Source organism: Physeter macrocephalus, chromosome 18 (assembly GCF_002837175.3).
Source record: "Physeter macrocephalus isolate SW-GA chromosome 18, ASM283717v5, whole genome shotgun sequence".
NCBI classification, from domain to species: domain Eukaryota; kingdom Metazoa; phylum Chordata; class Mammalia; order Artiodactyla; family Physeteridae; genus Physeter; species Physeter macrocephalus.
This window is the reverse complement of record NC_041231.1, coordinates 5,754,458-5,779,637: the sequence shown is the minus strand read 5'-3', so window position 1 is coordinate 5,779,637 and position 25,180 is coordinate 5,754,458. Positions and strand designations below refer to the sequence as shown.

Genomic DNA, 25,180 nt, shown 5'->3' with positions numbered 1-25,180 from the left:
CGGTGCCTGCCCCCCGGTGGGTGGAGCTGCGCCTCGCCCCGACTGGTGGGCAGGGCCGTGTCCCAGGCCGCTGTGAGCTCAGCAGGTCCCAAGGCAGCCTGCCAGCTGACGGGTGGGGCTCTGTCCCTGCCCAGGGGGCTGTTTGGCCCGGGGCTCCGAGCACTGGGCCTGCAGGCTGTTGGGTGGTGCTTGGTCTTGGCGCTCCCAGGCCGAGCTATCAGCCCAGCAGCAGCAGAAGCTGCTGCGTTCACGGGCCGAAAGTCCCCCAGGGTATCTGCCACGGGCGTCTGTGTCCCCAGGTGAGCCTCGGCCGCCCCCCACCTCTGCAGGAGACCCTCCGAGAACAGCAGGTAGGTCTGGCCCAGGCTCCCATCGAATCCCTGCTTCTGGCCTGGGTCCTGGTGCGTGTGAGGTTCTGTGCGGCCCTTCAGGAGTGGGGTCTCTGCTCCCCCGTCCTGCAGTCAAGCCCCGCTGTCTTCACAGCCAGATGCTCTGGGGGCTCCCGGTGCTGGACCCCCGGGCGGCGGAGCCCGACGTGGGGCTCAGAGCTCTCACTCCGCGGGGGGAGCCTCTGCAGGGTCATCATTCTCCAGTGTGTGGGTCGCCCACCTGGGGGTAAGGGACTCCTACTGTCTCGTCGTCGTTCCTTCTTTACGTCTTTAGCTGTAGAAGAACTTTTCTGGTAGGGTTTGGTCTTTTCCACGGATGGTTGTTCAGCAGGTGGTTGTGATGTTGGTATACTCGTGAGAGGAGGTGAGCTGCTCTCCTGAGGTGACTTGTGATGAAATTTTCAACCCTTCTGGGGTAGGTCCCATGGGGTGGCCAGAGCTGGCCGTCCCCTGTGCAGAGGCCCCCTGGGTGGCACGTAGACCTGAAGGACGGCCCCCTCCCCGAGGCCCACACTCCTCCTGCAGCCCGAGCCTCAGGGAGTTGACTGTGGGCAGCGTCCTCCTCTCTGGGCTGTCCCTGCCTCCTGGGAGCCCCCACGGAGCACAGACTCCTGCCGAGGGCCATCACGTGGCAGGTGGCCCATGGCCTTCCAGGACGGGGTGACACAGCTTGCCTCATCTTGGTGGGGCAGGGAGAGGGACGATGGCGCACCAGGCCGGCCCAGCAGGGGAGAGCAGGTGAGCGGGAGAGGGAGCAGGAGGGCGCATGTCCTTGGGGCTCGGGGTAGGTGCAGAACGGGGACTCCGAGGGATGGAGATCTGCAGCAGCAGCCCCGCGCCCGGGACGGTGCATAGCGGGAGCCTGCGGTGGGGGTGCAGGGCCGGGACCAGCCACAGCGGGGAGCCCGCCGCCGCCCTGGCCGGAGGGAGTCTGCAGCCTGGGGGAGAGGACAGGGCCGGGACCAGATGGAGGCCGGTGCGAGCAGCAGCCGCCCCGCCCCTCACTGCCCTGTCTCGAGTGTGGGGCTTCCGGCCCGTGGGCAGCACCCTCAGCCCAGCCCACTGGGAGGGAGGGAGGGAGGGAGGGAAAGGGGCAGGGTGAGCTTTCAGGGACGAAGCCAGAGACCTCATCTGCCATCTGCCGCCGCTGCTGCTCACATCTAGGACCTGGGCGTGGCCACGGCTAAATGCAGGGAAGCTAGGAAACGAGCCAGGCGCCCACAGCAAAGGAAGGGCACAGAGGTCAGAGACGGCAGGTGTGCCCAGGAACCACGCATGCACCCTGGGCTTTCCAGGAGGGGAGACCTGGGCTCAGCATCCACCTGGAAGATGCCAACAGGGCGGGTGAGAGCGAGTTGGAGGTGAGGCAGGGCCCCAGCTGGGGCCCAGGTGGCAGGAGGGGGACCCGGAGACCGACCCGCGGCTACTGTGGAGGCTGGGTGACAACTAGCTCGAGGGCCGAGGAGTCAGGAGAACACGAGCGTCCATCTCCAAGACTCCATAGGTGAGAAGGGGCTACCCCGTGTGCCCGGAATTGCTCTCGCGTCCCGTCTTCCAGAAAAAAGGCAAGTTCACGTCGGGGTTCCGCGGGCTGAGCCCCACCCCACCTCTGCTGGGGCTCCCTCCGGACCCCGCGTGACTCTCACCAGGTTTGGTGGCTGCTAACGCCGCTCCCACTTAGACCGATAAGGGTGCTGGGGCTCTGACGTGCTCCAGCCCAGGTCCCCAGCCCCCGTGCAGGACACCCGCTGCCTCGCCGAGGTGAAGGTGGTGACCACCCCGGTGCGGGGCGCTGATGGGACTCGAGAACTAAGCCACTGGCGGGGGCGGGTGGGGGGCTGGAGTGCCCGAGGGCAGCTTCCTGGCTCCAGGGCCCCTTCCCTCAGAAGTCCCTGCCTGAGGCTGTGCTTCAGACTTTTACCAACGTGAGACATTTTTATGCTAGCAGGACGCTCCAGGAGTTAGTTAAGGCTGCCCCTAGCCCTGGCAAGAGCACTCCTAACTCTGTGATTGATAGCACCTTCACCCCACCTCACTCTGCTGCAGTGAGGCGGACACACTGAAAGCTATGTAGGAATTTTCCAGGTAGAGGAGCAAACACATGCCATGTCTTTTTTTTTTTTTTTTTTTTTTTTGCAGGTGCGGAGAATATTATTATAGGATGGGTTAAAAACAAGCGTATCTTTGGGTGAGGGCCAGGACTAGGGCAAGGCAAGGGAGGCACTCCTCTAGGGCACACAACTTACGTAAGGGTGCACCAAAAATCTTAGTAATCAAAATAAGCAGTATTTTAATGTAGTATTTTACTTTTAAATTAAAATTAATGATAAACCAAATATTGACATTTCAAAACAGGATTCCTGGTTGTCTTTTCCTCCAGTCCCCCAGGACTCAGCAGAGCACGGTCTGCCTGTGGCCCCTGCCCCGCCGGCAGGCCCTCTTCCGCCCTACACTCCACTTTATACACAAGCCGTTTTTCTTTTCTGTTTCTGCTTACTCTGTTTGTTAGCGGTTGGTCTGTGTTTCCCAATGTGAAAAATGTCGGGATCTTGCAATGGGAATAGAAGGCCTATAGTTTAGTTTTTCCCAGTAAAATGTATGGAAATTTTTTTGATTCAACAACAGTGTTTGTTGTTCACTTAGCAGCAGGCCCTGGGCTGAGGGAAGAAAAAAACAGTGGCTTCCATCCTCAGCACCCCCTGGACTGATGATACGCACCACAGCCAGTGGCCGAGGCGGGTGGAGGGAGCCGGGCGGGGTCCGCTCAGCTGGGGCCCTGCTCTCCAAAATGCAGGCTGGTATGAGCAGCAGCTGCTCAGTAAGTGACCTCAAGCCCCGCAAAACCTCCCAGGGCCAAGGGGGAACCCTGTCCCCAAGGGGAGTCTGGTCATCACGGGGGCTGCCTACTCAGACCCCCAGACGCGGGGCCCTGACCCGAGCTCCCCCAACCCTGTCCTTGGTACACAGGCTCCCACGGTGAATTCAAGCTTTATTGCCCCCCTCCGCCCAGGAAAAAAAAAAAAAACATGCGAGGTGGTGCCAGGAGCAGGTGGCATGGGGGAGGGAGGCCCTAAGAGACGGCCCGCCAGGCCTCCCTGAGCGGTGCCCAGCCCCAGGGCCTTGGGGCTGGTTTGTGCTGCGGGAGAGGCCGCATCCCAAGGTCCCCAAAGAGGAGGGGAGCCCCCCGACCCCCTGCCGGCACGGCGATGCCCGAAGCTCACACGCCGCCACGCGTGCAGCCATCAGCAGTCCAGGCCGATGGACACCAGCAGGTCCTCCAGCACCCGCAGCTGCTGCTGCGCCTGCTGCATGGCGCTGCACGTCTGCACTGCGCTGCCCACGTGGAAGCGGATGTCGTCCACCAGCGGGATGGAGTCCGTCTCCTGCCGGGCTGTCACGGCCGCGGCCTCCTCCCTCACAGCCTCCACGAAGTCTGCCTGCTCCACCAGCTGTGGACAGGCCGGCTCAGGGCACGCCTGTCGCCCACCCTCAGCCACCCTGGGCCCACACTCACCTTCTCGATGACCTTGGCCATGTACTTCGTGCACTGGTCCTCCAGGCGCGCCAGGCCAAACAGCTTGGCCACGCGCCACACGCCCACCACGCTGTCCTCGTCCAGCAGCTGGGCCAGGCCACGGCCACACAGCTGCTTCAGGCCTGGCAACAGGTACATGTCGGCCACGCTCAGCACGTCGTAGGCCAACTCGGGAGGCAGCTGCAATGAGAACGGAGGTGAGGAAGGGCACCCGAGACTTAAGAATGGGGTCCACGGGCCGAGCCAGGGGCTCACGTTGCAGGCCAGCTCTGCCCTGAGCCCCGCAGCCAGAGCCCATGTTTCCCACCTGCTGTGGCAGGCACGGCCTCCAGAGGACGAGGGAAGCCGGGTGCAACTTCCACCCACCCAGTCCAGGCAGGGGCACCTGCTTGGCCGTCACCCCCTTCTCCGGGAGCAGCTGTGACAGGGACCCTGCGGGCCCACTGACCCCTTCTGGGAGGAAGCGTGCTAATAACCCTGCCCTGGGCGCTCACCGCAGAGAAACAAGAAACAAACCCCCTTCCTCGGTCACCACGTTACTACAGTGAGCCGCACGCAGGCAGCGCTCACCTGCCGCCTCGGGGCAGCCAAAGGGCCCTGCGCCGACCCCGACGCACGAGGCCAGCGCTCCCCACTGTTGCAGGAGTTCAGGGTGACTGTCCCCGGCCACCCCCGGGCTGGAAAACTGGGGGACCCCAGGTGACTGCGCTCTGTCTCCAAGTGCCAGGCGCTCATGCCATGAGTCTCGTCACTCACTCCTGCCCTGGAACCAGGGCCCCGCCACCTGATAGAAAAGTTTAAACAGGAGCCACACTCCCTCCAGCCTGAGAGAGAACAGGCCTCTCGGAGCCAGTCCAGACCTGGGCGCTCCCTCTAAGCCCCGTGGTGACGTGGCCTGTGTACCTCCCCCCACCCCTGCCCAGTGCACACACCTCGGTGTGGTCGCCATAGATGTAGTACAGCACGTGGGTGAAGATGTCGGGTGAGATGTCGTGCAGGGTGATGACCAGGAGGCCACCTGACGCCTCCAGCTCCGCATTCTCTCGGAAGTGGTCATCCAGCAGGGCCCGGAAGTAATCACTGCGGCCACAGAAGAAGGCCTGTGGGAGGCTGGGCTCAGGACGGGCCAAGACTTGTGCCTGGAGGAGCTGGCCCAGGGCTTGAGGCAGGGGTGGGGGTCCGGAGGGCAAAAACTTGGTACCTTGTGACAGAGGAAGCTGTAACCGTCCACTCGGAAGCAGACATCAGGACAGCTGCTGAAGCCGTCGCAAGGGAAGGGCAGCTCCCCAAGATCACCCTGGCGGGGGACAGGAGAGCAGGTGCCGTGAGAGCAGGCAGGAGACGGGCGAGCAGCCGGCCCCGGCCAGGAGCCCGTCCTAGCTCATCTTGGAGGACGACTGCTGCCCCGTGTGTTGACTTAGACACAAGACGACTAAAGCAAGCAGGCCGGCTCAGAAAAGGGCAGCAACGGGCGGCCCCATCCCCGGGCACGCCCCCTACCCGCAAGCCCGGCCCAGGCGGCTGCGCGTACCCGGAGCTCGGGGGGCAGGGCACAATCGGCCAGCAGGGCCAGGTCCTCCCGCAACCGGGGGTCTGCCTGGGGGGGCTCGATGGCCAGCACCTTCACACTCGTGCCTGGCTCGGAAGCCACTATGGAGAGGAGAACGCAGCTTTAGGGAGCCGGGCGGCCCGCCAGCTGCTGCCTGAGGCCCCGGGCCCCAAGGCCTGGACACGCCCACTCACACTTGGCCTCCAGGCCGCCGAGCAGGTCCCACAGCTGGCACTGCTTGGCCAGACGCTCACAGTCGCCGACATGCTCCACACCGACGTCCGCGCAGCCTGGGTATGGGTGCAGTGCTGGGGGGAGGCTCAGAGCCTGAGGGGACCCTCGGCTGCCCCGCGGCCGTCCCTCCCCCGACCACCCGAGTTCTACAGGACCCGGGACAGACGAGAAGGGCTCCCTTGCGGGTGGGAAAAGCCAGCCCAGGAGGCGGCTGGAACCACCCTGCACCCCAGGGGATGAGCCCCAGGAGAGAAGAAGTGGCCCCGAAGCCACGTCTGGGTGTGCTGCAGCCCCTCCCTACCCAAACCCAGGGCTCACCTGTGTACAGGTACTGCAGAAGGGCCCCAAAGGCCACGGGGTTGATCTGCAGCAGGCAGAGACAAGGTCAGAGGCAGCCACCCAACCCAAAGCCCCTGCTCACCCTCTGCCCTCGCCGTCCCCGGGAGGGACGCACCAGGGGGTGCCTGAGGACCACGACACTCTTGCCCTTCCACCTGGTGTCGAGCATGCGTGCGAAGTAGGTGCTGCGAGCGCCCAGGACGCAGCGGTGTGCCCGGAAGGACTTCCCGTGCACCAAGAAGACCACGTCGCTGTGGGTGCCCTGCTCCAGGAGGCTGGGGGCAGTGGAGGGGGTGCTCGGCAGTGCCGCCCCCCAAGCCTCCCCACTGCCCCTCCTCCCGTCCAGCGGGAGAGCCCTCAGCCCCACGCCCGCCCCGCCCGCCCCGCCCGCCGCAGACCCCCTGTGCAGGGCCGTCTCGCCCTTAGTCTCACCGCAGCAGGAAGCTGTAGTAGTCGTCCCGCCGCCGGGAGGAGGCCGTCACCTGCTTGTAGTCACGCAGGGCCCGGCGGATGGCGTCACTCTGTGCCCCGTAGAGACAGCGCTCCCCATCGAAGGTGTTGGCCTCGCAGCGGGCTCCTGGGGACGGCAGGGCTGCCCGATCAGCCGGGCCATGGGGCTGCCCGCCACAGCTGGGGAGGGGCCTGGGGGAGAGGCGCATCTCCCCGTCCCCACCCCACCTACGGGGCCCAAGTCGCCCTGGGCCTGCTCGCGCCCCAGCATCCTCCCCGCCAGGACCCAGGCACGCGCCACACACCACACAAAACAGACGGCTTGGAGGCTGGCCCTAATCTATGCACTGGTGGCCTGGGGACACACCCTAGGCAGAAGGGTCCCCGTCCTCACCTAACTGAGGTTCCTGGGGGCAGAAAGACATACACAGATTAGCAAATGATGTCAGGTGCTCTGAAAGAAAGCTAAGCAAGACGAAGGGTGACAGTGGTGGCAGCTGCCACAGGAGAGGCCGTGGAAGGTCACTGTGGCAGAGACAAGGTGCAGGGGCCTGAAGTGAGCGAGAGCCATGCCAAAACCTGGGAAAGGCCTTCTGAGCAGAGGGAACAGCAAGCGCAAAGGCCCTGAGGGGCACGTGGGGAGGCAGCAGAGCGTTGGCGGGGGTGCGCCCGTCACGGAGCAGCTCAGGGCAGGCCAGGTTCTCTAGCTCATGGGAAACGCGGCGGGGAAGCCACTCAGGCCAGGAAGTGGGTCACGCTGGCCATGGAGCATGCCCACCGCGTTAAGGACAACACACAGTAGGGGACAGGGAGGGGCAGCCGCAGGGAGATGCTGACCTGGGGCTGGGGAGCCGAGGCGAGAACCGGCTCTGAGGGCAGACCTCAGGGCACTTGCTGAAGGGGTGCGGGACTGAGAGGGGACGCCAGGACCCCTGGGCACAGCCCGCGTCCACCGCCCCACACTGCCCTGCCCCACGCGCTCACCGTTGGCTAGGAGGTAGAGCACCAGCTCTTCATGTCCACAGAGGCAGGCGTAGTACCTGAGGGGGCGGTGGGCGGGGCAGGGGCGCTGTCAGGCCTGCAGGCCCTGCCCGCCCTACCAACCCCCCTGCCCCCCGCCGGCACTCACAAGGGGGTGCTGTCCCACTTGTCCCGCACATTCACCTCCACGTCTCGCTGCTCCAGCAGGTACCTGGGCAGGGGAGGTCAGAGCCTGGGTCAGGACAGGTTTGGGGGTCTGGAGAGGAGACCTGCGGAAGGGGAAGGAGGGAAGCCTCCCCAGGTGAGGGCAGAGACCAGAGCCAGGACAGGCATTTAAGGCAAGGGAACCACGAAAGAGTGTGGTTGTGGGAGACCCTGGGTGTCAGAGGCCCCAGAGCTGAAGAGGCCGAGCATCTGGGCTGAAGGCGGGAGGGAGGGAGGGAGGAGGGGGTGGGGCCCTGCCTCTGCCCGAACCCTCGCGCTGCATGGGGTGGCAGGTTGGCCTTCCCAGGTCAGGGGGACTGGAGATGGACAGGACCACCAGGAGACTTGCAGGCGTCCTGGCAGCGTGGAAACGAAAAATGGACAGATTATAGAAGGCAGAAGTCAGGAAACAAGGCAGCAGAGGAGACTCGGGTGAGGGGAGACCACCAAGGGTGGTGATGGACAAGAACCCAGTTCAGAGTGCACCACACTTTGGGGGCTACCAACTCACTCCCAGGTGTCACCCGACCCTGGGGAGGAGCCCGGGGAAGCTGCGGGGTTCAGGAAGTCCCCGACTGGCCCAGGGATGGGGGAAGGAAAACAGGTGCCTCATAACCCACATCAGCAGCCCCTCCCTCCCCATGCAGCCCGCGGAGACGGCGATTGCAGCACCCGGGCTGCTTCAACCGCAATTAGGAGTTCCCGAATCTCTCAGAACCAGAGACTGGTTCCGGGCCACAGGCGTTCCCAGCGCGGGGTCCGCAGCTCATCAGAGGAGCCACGTCGGGGGCGTCCCAGGCCTGCCCCCAGGGTCTGACCTCCGGACCTTTCTCTTCTCTCTGCCCCTCTCCGCCTCCTCCGGGCGTCCGCGTCGCAGTCCTCCCCTCCGGGACCCCCGGAAAGAGTCACGCCAGCACCCGACCCCCGCGCCCCCGCACAGAGAGCTGCCTGGACCGGGGCGGTCCTGCTTCGGCGCCCGGGCCGCCCCCGTCCCCCACCCCGGCCAGGCGCTCCGCGGGCGGCCCACTCACACCCTCTCGGGGCCACGGCTCCTCACCGCACTCGGCCCACGTCCCCCTTCCTGCAGCTGGAGAACAGGTCGCAGGTATCCATGGCGCGGACGTCCCCGTCCCCGACCCCGGCCCGGCGACCCCGGGCAGCGGCGAAGCCCCGCCGGATATAAACACGCCGCGCCGCGCCGCGCCCCGCCCGCTCTGCAGCGGCGCCTGGCGCCCGGAGGACCGACCCGGGATGAGCCCGCCCCGCCCCGCCCCTCCCCGCCCCGCCCCCCCCCGCCCCTCCCCGCCCCGGCCCCCCCCGCCCCCCCCCTCCCGCCCGCTCTGCAGCGGCGCCTGGCGCCCGGAGGACCGACCCGGGATGAGCCCGCCCCGCCCCGCCCCTCCCCGCCCCGCCCCTTAGTCCACCCGCCCCCGCTCCTCACACACGTTGTCCCCCCCCCCACTCCGCCCCCAGGCGCAAGAACCAGTCGCGCAGGCGGAGGCGCGGGGCCCGGCGTGCTCTCCGGGCGGCTTTAATGGGGTCCCGGGGCAGCCCCTCGGGGCGTCGGGTGGGGACGGGGACGGGGCCGAGGTGCGTCGTGAGTCGGGGGAAAGCAGGGACCCCGCGGCGAGGGCCGGGCGGGGCACAGCCCCTCACAGGTGCGTGTCCTCCTCGAATACGTCCGAGTCCTCCGGGTCGCGCTTGCCCCCCATGAGCGCGCTCCAGCCCCCCGGGCCGTTGACGGCGCCGCCGCCGTTCAGGCTGGGCTGCTTCTCCTGCATCTCCGACTGGCTGTCGCTGGCCACGTCCAGCGTGGGGTTGTCGTGGCAGCCGTTCTCCACGAAGCGCAGCTCCTCGCCGTGCGACTGCGGCGGGAGGGGCCGCTGGGAGAGCACGCCGGGCCCCCGCCGCCCCCGCATCACCCCTTCACCGGTCCTCAGGCCGGCGAGACCGCACGCAGGGGCCCCCAGCGGGCCCTGATGGACGCAGGCCCCTTCGGCTCTGGTTCCACAGCTCAGCCCCTTTCTTAAAATGACTACTGACCCTTCGCACGGCACAGACCCGGGGCCTCCCTGGCACCATCTGACCCCCCTCCCACCACCAGCCACCCCTTCTGAAGGGACTCATGGGAAACAGGAGCCTTGTGCGCTGGCCCCTCCTCTGGGGGAGCTGCCAGGCTGCTGGAGCCTCCTCGTGACCCCAAGCCAGGGCCCGTCTGGTGAGGCATCCACAGGAGCCCGGGCCTGCAAGGCCCCCCTCCACCCCCAGCAGGGGCTGCGGCCAGGAGCGGCCCTGCGGGTGCAGCCCACGTCCCACTTCCCGCACCTCCAGCACCGAACGCGAGGCTGCGCCCTGCAGAGGGCAACGGGGGCCAGGCCCTGCACTAGCGCCTCACCCGCAGTCACCGCACCGGCAGAGGAGGACACTGAGTCTCAGGCGCCTGAGCCTGCTGGGCGCCCCTTCACTGGCACCACCGCGGCCCAGCCCCCGCCCCACTGGGCTCCGCGCTCGCTCACCACGTGTTTCAGCTTGGGCAGCCGGCGCTGCCAGCAGTTATAGAGCAGGCCGAGCACGATGATGATGACGCAGACGGCGCCGATGACCACCAGCACCACAAAGAGCGTCCCGTAGTCGCTGCGCACCTGGCTGGCCCGGGCCTGGCAGCTGCTGGTGGTGGAGTAGTTCTGGATGCCAATCTGGGGGCGGGAGGGGCCCGGTTCCTTAGCCGAGATCCTAGGGCGCCAGGGCTCCCCACAGGGCCCTTGGGGTTGGAGCTCAGGGACGGGGAAGAGGCTTGGAACACGCTCCCTCAGAGGCCTGGACCTGTGCTCGGCGAGGACCCTGCCCGACCCCCACCCCACCGGCCTGAGGGCGCCTCCGTCCCCAGGCTCCTCACAAGCCCGCAGTGGCTCTGACCCTGCTGCAGGCGACGTTTGGCCCGAAACCCACCTGCTGGTGGCCCTAACCCCCCACTGAGGTTGGCCCCATGCTGGCAGTCACGATCCACTGTCCCCACCAGCTTGAAAAAGGACACGAGCAGCTGTGACATTCTCCACCACACCCCGCAAGGAATGGCAAACACAGCTTCTACCTTGGGGGGCAGGGCTGTCCCGGTATCACCGTGGCTACTGCAGGCCAGAGAGGGTGCACGTCCTCGGCCACCCCGTCTCCCAGCTTCCTCCCTCTCCCCCTGGAGTGTCACCAATGTCATTTAGCTGCCCAGCACCCCCGACACTGCAGGCTGTCTTGAGTGGGCGGCCTTCTCTGGCCAAGTGGCTGCTCTGTCCCCACCGGGTCAGGCAGACGCTCTCCACAATCAGCATCTCGGGTGGAGGAAAGCAGGAAAGGCGAGGTGCCATCACCAGATGACAGGTGCCAGGGTGAGGGTGCCGTCCACTGGCTCCGGCGCAGAGACCTGGGAGTCCCCCTTTCTAAAGCCAGGTATTAGCTCTTCTTCCTGTGAACCAGCTGTATATTTCCAGTACTTTCTCTATTCACTTTTTAAGTTATCAAGGCCCAGTTCTCCTGCTAGATTCACCACCAATGCACGTGCTAAATCTGCCCACTAATGTATGTCCAAAGACCCAGCATGCTTTTCGGCCGTATCAGCCCGTAATGACACGTCCGGTAAAGCCAGAATACCCACGGGAGGGAAGAAGCAGAAGGGTCTGTAAAAAAGGTTAAACCCAACTTTCCACCAGCCCCCCAGGGTTCATGAACCCCAAATCCCACAACTGGACCGGCCCCCCATGGCTACCCAGGTGGTGTAGGTACAGCATCACGGTGAAAGGCCCAGGCTCTTCATTCTCAGGCCTGGTCCAAAGCCTGGCTCAGCCACGCACTAGCTGTGCCATTTGAGGCAAGTCACCTCCCTGCTCTGGGTTTCAGCTCCCGTCTTAAATGGGGCACCTACAGTAACTCAACAGGGGGCCTTATTTACTGCGTACAACCCCGGGGTGGTGCTCAGGGCCGAGTGAGGAAACCCAGTCTGGCACTCAGCACACTTATCAAAAAGCTGCAAACCACCACGGAGGCCACCCCCAGCCTGGCGTGGACTAGAGGAGGAGGCGGGGCCCACAGGCACGGGTGCCTCAGCTCTGTCAACGAACACTGGAGGGCTCTCGAGGGACTTCCCTGGTGGTCCAGGGGCTAAGACTCCACGCTCCCAATGCAGGGGGCCTGGGTTCGATCACTGGTTACGAAACTAGATCCCACATGCCACAACTAAAGATCCCTCATGCCGCAACTAAGACCCGACACAGCCAAATAAATATATAAAAAACAAACGAAAAACACTGCAAGGGGCTTCCCTGGTGGCACAGTGGTTAAGAATCCGTCTGCCAATGCAGGGGACACGGGTTCGAGCCCTGGTCAGGGAAGACGCCGCGCAGCAACTAAGCCCGTGTGCCACAACTACTGAGCCTGCGCTCTAGAGCCCGCCAGCCACAACTACTGAGCCTGTGTGCCACAACTACTGAGCCTGCGCTCTAGAGCCCGCAAGCCACAACTACTGAGCCCCAGTGTCACAACTACTGAAGCATGCGCACCTAGAGCCCGTGCTCTGCGACAAGAGAAGCCACGACAATAAGAAGCCGCCGCACCACAACAGAGAGTAGCCCCCGCTCGCCGCAACTAGAGAGAGCCCGTGTGCAGCAACTAAGACCCAACGCAGCCAAAGATAAACAAACTAAGAAATAAAAACAAAAAAACAAATACTGCAGGGCTCTTGAGAACTAAGGGGACTGATGCGGCCCCTGGATTCCAGTGAGTGGACGGGGCCTGGAGGACACGGGCTGTCCTCAAGAAGGGAGGTGAGGAACTGCACTTCCTCCTCTGGGGAAGGTGGATCTGGAGCAGAGGTCGGCCGGCCTGTCTCCTCAGCCCAGATCCCTGGCCGGCCAGGTGGCCGGAGGACTGCCCGGGTCGCGCCCCACCCCCCCGCCCCGCCCCGCCCCGGGGCCCTCGCGCTGGCCCAGCGCTGCGACTCTCAGTGGGGAGTGCCTGGTGACACTTTTGTGCCTCTGGGAACTGCGCCACGTTCTCCCCACCCACCAGGCTTCTGCACGAGTTCCTGGCCAGACGTGGCGCTTCTCCGCCATCCACGAGAACTCCGCTTCCCCTCCAAGATCCCCTCGGGGGGCCCCTCCCTCTGCGTCCTCGCCTGACCAGCTCCTTCCACGGCTTGGGTCTGCGCCTGCTGTCGCAGGTCGCACGCACCGCAGCTGGTAGCTCCGTGCTCCTCAGGAGCTGGGCCTCAGACACCGGAGACGGGAGCTGTCCAGAGCTGCTTCCGGCTGCACCCTGCCACGCAGGCCCTCACGCCTCAGGGAAGGCAGCCCCGCCCCAGAGTTTTAGGGGTGCCGGGAGCACGGCCGCGCTCTTACCTCCACCAGGCTCCTGCGGACGTCGCCCAGCACGGAGAGGACGTCTTGAGTGGGCACCACCCCTGGGGAAACGCACCGTCAGCGCAGCCCTGGCCGCAGAGGAGCTCGGGCTCCTGACCCTCGGAACCCCGGTCTGAGCCTCCGAGCCTCGCTCCCCAGCCTGGAGCCCACGCAGACCACGACCTGTACCTGCTGCCCGCCCGCTGGCCCACCTGTGGTGGGTGTGGCTTCCGGAAGCCACCACACACAGTACATGGGCCTGCGCCTCCCTCCCGACCAGGGTGCACTCTCCTCCTCCTCTCCAGAACCCAAGCCTGGGGGCCCTGCTGAGCCCTGAACCAGGGAGTCCAGTGAGGGCTCAGCCTGCCTTCCCCGAGCCTCTGTGCACTTCCCCGCAGCCCCCGCTCACCCTGCTCGCCCACCAAGGTCATCAGCAGGTGCCGCTCCTCCTTGCTGGGCTTGCTCAGGGAGATGTGCCAGTCCCCATGGCGGCCACGGCCGTGGCGGGGCAGCGCCCCCTCCACCAGGGCCAGGAGCTGCAGCCCCCGGTGCCGCCGGAACACCTCCTACGAGGGCAGAGAGAAAGGCCCGCGTTCGGTGAGGGGGGACGCCCCCCGACCCCAGCCTCTAGGCCAGGGCCCCTCTGAACCGGGAAAGGCCAGCGGGCTGCCCAGAGGGGCTGCTCAGGGAGCTCTGGGGACCGCGGAGGAGGCTGTGAGCCTGGCCTCGGGGGACAGTGGGCACAGCAAGACCCGAGTCCACTTGGTCCCTGCAGGTGTCCAGGTGCCCCCTCCTGCCTTGGCCTCTTGCACTCACGTGGGGCCTGAGGGTCCAGACGTGTCATGCGAGGAACGAGTGTGTGGGGGGGGGGGACAAGAGAGTGCGCGTCCATACGGCCACCAAAACGGGAGGGGAGGCGGGAGGCATCCTCCCCAAACTCCCCTCCGCCTGTCACTGGAGAGATAGGGCTCAAAGCTGGGGAGTCAAGAAAGAGTCTGCTGTAGAGAACGAATGTGTGGGCACCGAGGCGGGACAGCGGCGGGGGGGGATGAACTGGGACACTGGGGTTGACATATATATACTAATACGTATAAAATAGATTAAAAAAAAAAAAGACGTCTGCGTCCTCGCAGGGTGCGGCGGGGACCAGGAGAATTAGCAGAGACGGCCATAAGGGTAGAGCCCTGGCAGCAGGGCGGGGCAGGAGAAGGGGAAAGGAGACTTCTTTCCTGTCTGACACCCTTGTGCTGCTTAGATTTCCTTCGGCTTGTACACAGGTAATTACACAACTTAAAAACAAAAGCAAGAGGCTGGCACTGAACAGGAACTCGGCATGGGGCAGGAGGCCTTGCCTCTGGCTCCCAGCCCATCACTGTCCCTTCCTGGCCCATCTGGGAAGAGGCCCTCCCCTCTGGCCGGGCCCCCCGACCCCTGGCCCCCAGCAGCCCCTCCCTCTTGTACGTGGTCTCCTGCCTCCGGCGCTCCCAGCCGCGGGACTGCGAGCCAGGCGTCTCAGCCCATGAGACACCGGCGTCTCTCCGGGCCAGCCTCGTGGGCTCTCCTTTCTGCCGGGGCCCAAGCTAAGGAGCGTGGCTGTCATGCTACCGACGTGATGAAGTGCCTTGTTGCCATGGCAAGCGCCCAGGGCAGGCTCTCACGAGCATTAGGCTCCGCAGCCTAAGAGAAGCCCGTCCAGTTCCACACCTGGGAGAAGGCTGCTACCTGGAGACGGCCCGAGCAAGCGGCTTGGGAAGCCCCAGCTCCTGAAATGGCCGCCACCGTCCCTGTGCGCGCGTGTGCGCGTGCCGGGGAGGGGCACGGTGCCTGAGCCCTCCTCGGGGCAGCGCCTCCCCGTCTGTGCGCGGGCTGCAAGCCCTGTGCTCCACCACCTGCGCACAACCCCCATTTTCGGGGTCCGGGTGTTTGCCCGGCTTAAGTCAGTTCTGGGAGGGTCTGATGACTAGGTATTTCATAGCATTTATTCTGTAGATGGGAACTGAGTGTCAGTGGCCTGAGGAAAAAGCCCTGGCTTTGGAATCAAATACGGATTCAAATCTTGGTTCTCTGCCATTTATCAGCTCCGAGCCTCAGTTTCCCCATCTGAAAATGTGGGCATCGGTCCTAAATCCGTGGGCTTACTGTGAGGCTTGAAAATACTTATTCAATCATAGGTGCTGGGACAACTGGATATCTCAGCAGAAAAGAAAAAACATACCTTGACTCGTACTTCACACCATACACCAAAGTCAATTTCAGATGCATTTCAGATCTAAAGCTTTTAGAAACAAGCATGGCCCTGGAGTAAGCAGACATTTCTAAATTGGACCCAAAACCACTAACCATAAACGAAAAAATGGGTAAGTAAGTTTAAAAAAATTAAGAACTTCCATTTATCAGAGGGTACTATTAAGAGGGTGAAAAGGCACCCCACAGAGTAGGAGAAAACATTTACAATATGTATACGAGACAGAGGTTTCATATCCGGGACATATAAATGATTTACAGACATCAATAAATAAAAAGTCAGATAACCCAGTCGATAAATGAGCGAAAGATCTGATGAGGCACTTGACAAAAAGAGGCTAAAACACACACGAGAAGTTGTTCAACTTTGCTCACCGTCAGGGAAATGCAAAGTAAAACCACAAAGTGATGCCACCATGCCACATACCTCGCAAAACGGGTGAAATGAAAAACACCACCGAGGGCCGGCAGGCACGGCAGCCCCGGAGCACCCAGGCGCTGCCGCGGTCACCGGCACAGTCACCGTGGAAAGTCGCTGGGCAGCGAAGGTGAACGTACGCATACACGCTGACCCCACGGCGCCACCTGTGGGAATGTGCCCGGTGCCCGCCCGCCAAAGCGCAGGTCCCAGAACCTCCAGAGCAGCACAGCCACAACACCCGAAACTGAAGCTCCCCAACGCCTGTCAGCAGCCAAAGGGATAAAGAGAACGAGCGTGAACACACGGCAACACACGCCACGGTACAGCTGAGCCTCAGAAGCACGATGCTGGGGCACAGAACACCAGGCAGACTATTACACGCTCAGCCGTGCCACCTGTGCGCAGTTCAAGAGCACGCAAACTTAACTCAAGGCATTACGAGTCGATAAGATGGGTCCCTCGAGGAAACAGTGTCTGGAAGGGAGAGTGAGAGGGGCCTCCGGGGCTGCCGACTGCGTTCCGTGTCCTGACGTGACAGCCCGCCGCGCCGCACGCGTTCTGACCCGTGCGCTTTTCTGGCTGTACGTCGTGGGGCATGAGGGCGCCCCTTGAGTGTAGCACGCTCAGGGTGTGACCTGTCTTCCCTGCTGACTCCTGGGCAGGTGACCCGCCCTGCACGTCACACTGTTTTTCCCAGTGCAGGGGCCCCAGTGCCCCTGCTACGGTCCAGGCCCTGAGGTTACACGCCAACTCCTCCAAGTGACTGTGGGGGGAATGTAGAATGGTGCAGCTGCCGCAGGGGACAGTATGACAGTTCCTCAAAAGATTAGAGATGAAATCACCAGATGATCTGGGCATTCCACTTCTGCATATATACCGAAAGGACTGAAAGCAGAGTCTGGGAGAGATATCTGTACATTAAGTTCATAGCGGGATTATCCGCAACAGCTGAAACGTGTCTATCAACAAATGAACGGATAAACAAAATGTGGTCCATCCACACAATGGAGTATCACTCAGCCTTAAAAAGCAAGGAAATTCTGACACCTGCTACAACTGGTACAAACCTTGAGGACATTATGCTCAGTGAAACAAGCCAGTCACAAAAAGACAAATACTGTGTGATCCCACTAATATGAGGGGCCCAGAGCACTCAGATTCATAGACACAAAGTAGAAGGGTGGTTGAGAGAGGGGGGAAATGGAATTGTTTAATGGGGACAGACTTTCAGTTTTTGCAAGATGAAAAAGTTCTGGAGAGCTGTTTCACAATAATGTAAACATACTTAACACAACCGTACACTTAAAAATGATTAGAATGGGGGTTTCCCTGGTGGCGCGGTGGTTGGGGGTCCGCCTGCCGATGCAGGGGAGGCGGGTTCGTGCCCCGGTCCGGGAGGATCCCACGTGCCGCGGAGCGGCTGGGCCCGTGGGCCATGGCCGCCGGGCCTGCGCGTCCGGAGCCTGTGCTCCGCAACGGGAGATGCCGCGGCTGTGGGGGGGCCCGCATATGGCAAAAAAAAAAAAAAAAAAAAAAATGATTAGAATGATAAAGTTTATGTTAGATTTTTTTACAATTAAAAAATCCACCGTAAAAAATAATATTGACTAATTAGGTGGATGTCAAGTATTAAATGAGAAAAACAAACCAGACAAAAACAGGGAAAGCAAAATGAAAGCATTTTAATTTCTGTGTGTTCTTTGGGATGAGAACAGAGACATTAACTTTAGACTTCATTGTTCAAGTATGTGCACCCCAAATTCCAGAGTCTCAAGTCCCCATAAAAGCCACGAGGGCTCCTTGAAGAATGTTGATTCCGTGTCCGGGGAAGGGAACATTCAAGAACAGCCCGGAACATCCTCGTGCACAGAAAGCAGGGAAACTCTCAAACACTAAAGGTTGGTCAAAAGGACTCAGAAGCCGCCTCCGAGTTGAGGCTTTCACCGGCCAAAGATGGGGCTGTAGGCCACTCGGTCCCACAAGGATCAAGTCTTAAGCCACTGCAGTCGCTGACCTACACTCTGAGAGGAATGCAGGACGAAGCATTCTGTGTCTGGATATATGGGCCCCCAGAGAGTTAAAATGTATACTAAGGAAGAATGGCATTGACCCCAGACTCCTGCATTGTCCCACACACAGAAAAGCACTCAAATCATTAACTGAGACATCTGGTCCTCAAGGCCAACAGTGACCTTTCCCTGAGGCCTCCGCTGCGCGCATCCCCTTCACCGAAGTTCACGTGTATCCTGGCTCGTCCACCCGAGAGGCTGTCTCCCAGGCCACTGTCCTCAGTCAGACACTGCATAAACTCGACTCACAGCCCTTACGTCGTGCTTTATTTCCGGTTAACAGAGCGAACATCAGTAAGACTAATACCTGCCCTGGATTAAAAGCACATCAATGATGTTACAATCTATCACTTTATAAAGATGCTGGGAAAAAGAGAACACCTCATTGGTGACTTTTGGATTAAACGTGTGCATGTACTTTCACTTTGCTCCCAAACACACTCAACAAGAAGGAAGTTTTTTTTTTTTTAAGGTCTAAAACCACAAAGACGAAACCACAACAACAGCAGAGGAGACAAGAGCCACAGCCATGTGATAACCGGAAGCGGATGGGTGAGTTAAGAGCTTCCCAATTCAGCAAGAACCAGAGAGCCAGATGCTGAGCCAGACGGGGACAGCTGAGGAGCAACCAGACTTCCCGTCCAACTTGCCCAATGCTCTGGATACGCAGCACTGGCTCCCTCTGGGAGAGAGAATGGAAACAGCACCAGCACAGGACCACACTGAGAGTGTGCTGAAGAAGCAATGGATCCCTAGTTCCCCCTGACACCGCACAGCTGACAAACATCCCTTCTCCCTGTAGAAGACCGGAAGCTTGTTCTTTAATGATGGTAAAATAGAGGGTCTCTGACCTTGAGGGCACGAGATCCAGCTGTGGGAGGGGCTCACACTGCGAATGGGTGAGGTGAATGAACTCACCCGTGAGGCACATGTGTCCTAACACAGAAACACAGCCCTCTCCCAAGCTGCTCCCAGAACCCTGGTGGCCAGCCCCATACCCTCCCCGAAGAACAGAAGTTCCTTTTTCCAAGAATCTAATCACCCAAGAGGAAGGCCCTAAAGACACTGACATTAGAAATTTTCAAATGAAATGGGCAGTCAGACCACCCTCCGGAGAAGCTACAGTGAAGCCCACCCCCAGGCTCAAAGCTTCGACCAGCTTTTGCTGGCCCTCCTTAAACAGCACCAGACAAACGCCGCCAGACATTTGAGGAGAGGACACGTGCGGAAAATTGAGAACAAAACTAACAAATGGGGAAAGCATCCCGTACAGGGAGAAAACAACTCTTTCAAAAACAATTTCAATATCCTCATAGAGAGACGACATCACACACAGAATCAAAAACGGAGGGGGCCAAGCACAAAGAGCCTTGGGGATTTAAAAATCCGAGAGCACTCTTTTCTCAGACGTTGGTGGGAGCTGGCTCCCCCCGGGTGGTCAGGCCACCCACCCTGGCCCCGCCACCAGCACTCACACAGTCAACGTTCTCCGCCATGCTCAGGATGATGTAGTTCTTTCCGGCTAGGTTGCTCCAGTCTTTGCAGATCACCTGTGCAAAGAAATAAGCAGGGCATCTGGAGGGAGGGCGGACGGAACCCTCTGAGAAGCTAGAAGGGCGAGGCCAGGCATGGGTATGACAGCTGGGTGAGGGCAGACAGCCTCCGCAAGGTGACACGGCCAGGACCCGGCCAAGGCTCACAAACCCGATGTCTGCAGGGGGCGGAGGCGGGACCCGTGTCCCAGGGCCCGGCTGCAGGGGCTGTGACCTAGAGGCTTTCGAAGGCAAACTCGTGGGTAAGGCTCTGAAGGGCAAACGGTGGCATGCCTGTGGGCCAGACGCACAGCTGACCACCTGGGCCCCCCCCTTTTCCTTCTGGTGTCGGGGTGGGCGGGTGAGGAGGAGAGCAGGGGCAACTGCACAGGGACTGGGGGCGTGGAGGTGGGGGTGGCCAGAGCACTGTCAGCACCCACCCTCGGCGGCCGTGACGAGCAGAGGGCGCCCAAACCCATGACGACTGGGCGGGGGTGCCGAGCCCGTGCACCTCAGCGTGAAGAGGATGCCCACTGCTGGGCCACGAGCCGCGCCCCCCAAAGCTCTGCCCGGGATCCACCCGCTGTCCCGGGGCCCGGCAGAGCCCTCTCCATGCTGCGAGCTGGGCATGGCCGGGCAGCCCGCGAGCACCTTCTCCTACCTGCGTGGAGTCCCAGGGTGTTCTAGACGGGGCGTCGGCGGTCTGCCCTTCCTGGGGCAGCTGGCTGAGGGTTTCTCGTCCCACGGCAGCAGAGGAAGGTGTCAGCTCCACGTCTCCAGGGGCCAGGGAGAAAGAGGCTGAGGCCCCAGGGTGCGTGGGGTCTTCGTCTGAGGCCTCAGCCCCGCTGGGAGCGTCTGTCTGAGGGAACGAGGCCGGGGACGGTCCCTCCCCCAGCCGGCCGGCCGAGCCAGCTGTTCCCGCAGCGGCCTCCTCACTGGGCTCCCGAGGGGCCTCCAACTCTAGCCCGCGCCCTGTGGCGGGCAGCGCCGTGCCCCCTGCCCCCCAGTCGGCCACATCCGGACCCCCCAGGGTCACTGGACTTGGGGCGACTGTGGGCGGGGAACGGCTCGGCTCCATGCTGCTCCCCAGCTCCACACCCGAGGAGGCCTGGTCCCCAGACTCCTCGTGCCGGTGTGCGGGGGCCCCTGCGCTCTGGCTGCTGCCGGTGGGAGGAAAGCCGCGGACCTGACTTCGGGATTCTTCTTGGGATCTGGTCACAGGCAGCAGCTGCTCCTCCTCTTCCTCCTCTCCGGGGACCACGTGCCAGGGTGGCTCCACTAGGCTCATCTTGGGCAGGGGAGACGGGAGGCTCGCCCCCTCTTGACTCTGGCCGGTATCCTCTATGGGACCAGCCTTCTCAGTCAGGTCTGGAAAACCGTAATCTACAGACAGAGATGGAGAGTTCACTCACGAGCTTCATCGTTCGTCGATCTGCTGAGCACGTGCTGAATGGATGATAAAAAGAACCGTGAGGCCGGCCCTCGGGGGAAGAGGGGGGAGGTTGGACAGTTGACCATGTGGGAAAGGAGTGGGAAATGGGCTGGACTGCTGGGGACAGACTCGGGGGACAAGGGCCAGGCCGGTCCTCACTTCCTTCATGGGAATAAAACGACACAAATCTGCCACTGAAGTCCCACGAACATGGGAAGGTGCAAAGCCTACACGCTCCCCGGAGGTGGCCCGCTAACATGTGGCGCACGGGGTCCCTGCGGTGCCTTGTCTAGGCTCTCCCCAGGAGACCCCATCACGACCCTTCACCCCTTTTCTAATGGGCTGGGGGGGTGGTCTTCCAGGTGAAACCCCCCAACGAAGTCTGAGAGCCCTCTGATCACAGATGACCACCACTGTCCCTAGCCAGTGCTCTTATTCTGTAAATCAGGTCCCGATTGGGAAATGGAAGATGCTGGGAGAGCAGAGAGGGGCACTGGCTGAGCCCACCCAGCGTCTGGAGCCCTCCAGCACTCACGGGGCCACTGCCGGCGGGTGGAAGGGGAGGTTCCTCTCCCTGCCATACCTGGAACAACGCTCTGAAGCAGAATACGGAGGCCTCCTGGAGACCGGGACATCTGGCTTCTCAGCACATCCCAGGCCCCGTCAGGATAATGACACGTGAAAAGCACAGACCAGTTTTGTTGGAAATTCATTCAATTATCAGAACCTATATCTAGGTAGCAACTGTTACTGGCTGCCATTTTGTTTCAAAATGATAAATATCAAAGACAGTTCTGAAATACTGCGTAGAACTGAGAGGGCTGGGAAAGGTCTAGGCTGGTGACTGAGCTGCTCATTCTCCTCCTCCCAAATTTCTGTCAAATGACAAAAATTTTTTTTTCACTGTCAAAATGAAAGCCTACAAAATTTAGATAAATTTCTGGGAACATGGAAAGCAGATGAGATCGTAAGATCAGATAACCCCTCAGCCAAAATAAACACAGAAAAAGTCAGCAGTGGAGGAGGGGGGCTCTCTTTCCATCAAAATTAAGGAGAGAGAACTACTGTGGCGTTAGCAAGGACACAGAACAGAAAACTCAGGGAACACAAGATAATTTTAAAATTCTAATGAGTATCCTCAGAAAGACCTAAAAATATTGCATCCCTAAAATGAGAACAGGCTAATAAGAAAATCAAGTAATCTTTAAAAAAGAAAAGTTCTTGGAAACTGAAACTCAATTGTTTAAATGTGAAAATTCGATAGAACAGCTAGAAGAAAAATCAAGGAAAAGTCATCAGAGCAAAAGCAAAAGGAAAGAAAAGCTAAAAGATACAGGTGATCAATGTACGAAGTCTAGCAACTAGCCAATATGATTTTCAGAAAGATAGAAATAAAATGGAGAGAATAATAGCCAAACAAAGTTCCCAGGCCTCACAACATGAATCTTCATGTTGGAAAGGTAATAAACAAGGTGAATCATAAAAGATTCACACCTAGCCTCATTCTCACGACAGTCCAACTCTCAGAGGGCTACCTATAAAGGAACAAGAAACAGATTATCAAATCGTCATCAAGCTTCTAATTAATAACACTAGATTGCAGGAGGGAAAAACGTGTTCAAAATTCTGAGGGAAGCTTATTTTGAACTGGGAGTTTTATACCCAACTAAACTATCATTCAAAAGTGATTACAAAATAAAGACATTGTCATGTATGTAAGGACTTAAAGGTTTTCTTATCCACAGATTCTAAAAGAATGAATTAAGGAAGTTCTCCAAGAAATCCAAAAAGACATGGGAAATCAAGAAATATAACAGAAATGTCATGAAAATCAATCTCAGGACAGAAGCTGGGAAGCAGGCCTAGAGAGCAATTGTTCAACTTAGAACAAGGATCCAGAGGGCTCTAAGAATTATTAATTTTCATAAGAAAAAGTATGATTTTTAGAAGCTGAATGAACACTGAACACCCACTATAACATTTAAATGAATAATTAAAACAGTCCACCACCCTACTTTTGTTAATTATACTCTTCAGGGCAGCAGAGACTTAGTAATTTAAGATCTTCCCCTCCTCCACCCCTGCACACACTCTGTAGGGAAGCTGACCTGTTCCCCACACAGAGCAGTTGGGGTGAGGCCTTCTGGTGGGACAGTGACCACAGAACTGCTGAAGAAACCCATGACAGCCCCTAAAACTGAGCAATCTAGTACCACCTGTACAAACATGGAAGAACAGTCAAGATTCACAAGACATTTGAGGAAAGCCACGCTCAGGAAAAAGCATGAGGGTGAGAAAGCAAAGCAACTGGCCTCTGAGAGAAGGGCTAATCTTCTCAAGAAAGAAGCACTTTGAAGAACTGATCATTAACATCTTCAGAGATTCAAGAGACAATTACACCATAAAACAAGAAGAACAAAAATGTTTTACTTCAATAGAAGTAAGAACTTGGTCGGGGAGAGGGGGAAGATGGCGGAAGAGTAAGACGCGGAGATCACCTTCCTCCCCACAGATACATCAGAAATACATCTACACGTGGAACAAACTCCTACAGAACACCCACTGAACACTGGCAGAAGACCTCAGACCTCCCAAAAGGCAAGAAACTCTCCATGTACCTGGGTAGGGCAAAAGAATAAACAGAGACAAAAGAATAGGGACGGGACCTGCCCCAGTGGGAGGGAGCCGTGAAGGAGGAAAGGTTTCCACACACTAGGAAGTCCCTTCACGGGCGGAGACTGTGGGTGGCGGAGCGGGGAAGCTTCGGAACGGCGGAGGAGAGCGCAGCGACAGGGCTGCGGAGGGCAAAGCGGAGAGATTCCCACAGAGGATCGGTGCCGACCAGCACTCACCAGCCCGAGAGGCTTGTCTGCTCACCCGCCGGGGCGGGCGGGGCTGGGAGCTGAGGCTCGGGCTTCGGTCGGATCCCAGGGAGAGGACTGGGGTTGGCGGCATGAACACAGCCTGAAGGGGCTAGTGCACCACGGCTGGCCGGGAGGGAGTCCGGGAGAAGTCTGGAGCTGCCGAAGAGACAAGAGACTTTTTCTTGCCTCTTTGTTTCCTGGTGCGCGAGGAGAGGGGATTCAGAACGCTGCTTAAAGGAGATCCAGAGACAGGCGCCCGAGCCGCGGCTAACAGACGGGCATGAGACACTAAGGCTGCTGCTGCCGCCACCAAGGAGCCTGTGTGCGAGCACAGGTCACTCTCCACACCTCCCCTCCCGGGAGCCCGTGCAGCCCGCCACTGCCCGGGTCCTGGGATCCAGGGACAGCTTCCCCGGGAGAACGCACGGCGCGCCTCAGGCTGCTGCAACGTCATGCTGGCCTCTGCCGCCGCAGGCTCACCCCGCATCCGCACCCCTCCCTCCCCCCGCCTGAGTGAGCCAGAGCCACTGAATCAGCTGCTCCTTCAACCCAGTCTTGTCTGGGCCAAGAACAAACGCCCTCAGGCGACCTACATGCAGAGCCGGGGACAAATCCAAAGCTGAACCCCAGGAGCTGTGGGAACAAAGAAGAGAAGGGAAATCTCTCCCAGCAGCCTCAGGAGCAGCGGATTAAATCTCCACAATCAACTTGATGTACCTGCACCTGTGGAACACCTGAATAGACAACAAATCATCCCAAACTGAGGAGGTGGACTTTGAGAGCAAGAGTTATTATTTTTTCCCCTTTTCCTCTTTTTGTGAGTATGCATGTGTATGCTTCTGTCTGAGATTTTGTCTGTATAGCTTTGCTTTTCACCATTTGTCCTAGGGTTCCATCCGTCCGTTTTTTTTTTTTACTTTAAAAAAAATTTTTTTCCTAACAATTATTTTTTGTTTTAATAACTTTATTTTATCTTACTTTATTTTATTTTATCCTTTTTCTTTCTTTCTTTCTACTTTTTCTCCCTTTTATTCTGAGCCATGTGGATGAAAGGCTCTCTTGGTGCTCCAGCCAGGAATCAGTGCTGTGCCTCTGACGTGGGAGAGCCAACTTCAGGACACTGGTCCACAAGAGACCTCCCAGCTCCACGTGATATCAAACGGCGAAAATCTCCCAGAGATCTCCATCTCAACACCAACACCCAGCTCCACTCAACGACCAGCAAGCTACAGTGCTGCACACCCTACGCCAGACAGCTAGCAAGACAGGAACACAACCCCACCCACTAGCAGAGAGGCTGCCTAAAATCATAAGGCCAGACACCCCAAACCACACCACCAGACGTGGACCTGCCCACCAGAAAGACAAGATCCAGCCTCATCCACCAGAACACAGGCACTAGTCCCCTCCACCAGGAAGCCTACACAACCCACTGAACCAACCCTACCCACTGGGGACAGACACCAAAAACAACGGGAACTACGAACCTACAGCCTGCAAAAAGGAGACCCCAAACACAGTAAGAGAAGCAAAATGAGAAGACAGAAAAACAC

The 25,180-nt window shown here is 59.8% G+C and overlaps 2 protein-coding genes across 5 annotated transcripts in view; both read right to left on the bottom strand.

Annotated features, from left to right (window-relative positions):
* Window positions 1-11: 11 nt before the first annotated feature.
* On the bottom strand, window positions 12-8,900 carry ABTB1 (ankyrin repeat and BTB domain containing 1). 2 transcript variants are annotated; one of them, XM_055079789.1, is made up of 12 exons: window positions 8,739-8,900; window positions 7,626-7,688; window positions 7,481-7,536; window positions 6,479-6,623; window positions 6,162-6,321; window positions 6,026-6,071; window positions 5,668-5,781; window positions 5,456-5,574; window positions 5,126-5,221; window positions 4,857-5,024; window positions 3,904-4,104; window positions 12-3,838 (listed from the first exon to the last, which is right to left on the bottom strand). In XM_055079789.1, exons 1-12 carry the CDS (start codon window positions 8,792-8,794, stop codon window positions 3,632-3,634), a joined length of 1,431 nt encoding a protein of 476 aa, XP_054935764.1. In that variant the 5' UTR covers window positions 8,795-8,900; the 3' UTR covers window positions 12-3,631. The 2 variants fall into 2 exon arrangements, with proteins under 2 accessions (XP_054935764.1, XP_028334734.1); XM_028478933.2 differs by having other exon boundaries at window positions 5,668-5,763.
* PODXL2 (podocalyxin like 2) overlaps window positions 7,698-25,180 on the bottom strand; it is a 41,173-nt gene continuing 23,690 nt past the window's right edge. Inside the window, exons 3-8 of one of the 3 annotated variants that reach the window (XM_024117267.3) lie at window positions 19,993-20,714; window positions 19,275-19,349; window positions 13,475-13,631; window positions 13,066-13,127; window positions 10,198-10,377; window positions 9,164-9,546 (exon numbers count right to left, since the gene is read on the bottom strand). In XM_024117267.3, the coding sequence (XP_023973035.1) occupies window positions 9,334-9,546; window positions 10,198-10,377; window positions 13,066-13,127; window positions 13,475-13,631; window positions 19,275-19,349; window positions 19,993-20,714 (1,409 nt within the window). In that variant the 3' untranslated portion in view covers window positions 9,164-9,333. Of the gene's footprint in view, window positions 7,747-9,163; window positions 9,547-10,197; window positions 10,378-13,065; window positions 13,632-19,274; window positions 19,350-19,992; window positions 20,715-25,180 lie in introns of those variants that run through there. The other 2 variants (XM_055079787.1, XM_055079786.1) reach the window with 2 other exon arrangements.

What these genes read in the sequence shown, in the direction of transcription:
- ABTB1 (XM_055079789.1), bottom strand. Translation starts at nt 8,794, where the DNA reads ATGGATACCTGCGACCTGTTCTCCAGCTGCAGGAAGGGGGACGTGGGC. An exon ending in TGGTCCTCAGGCACCCCCTG is followed by an intron (nt 6,072 to 6,161) that starts GTGCGTCCCTCC and finishes TGCCTGCTGCAG; the next exon opens with ATCAACCCCGTGGCCTTTGG. An exon ending in CCCTGCCCCCCGAGCTCCGG is followed by an intron (nt 5,222 to 5,455) that starts GTACGCGCAGCC and finishes GTCCCCCGCCAG; the next exon opens with GGTGATCTTGGGGAGCTGCC.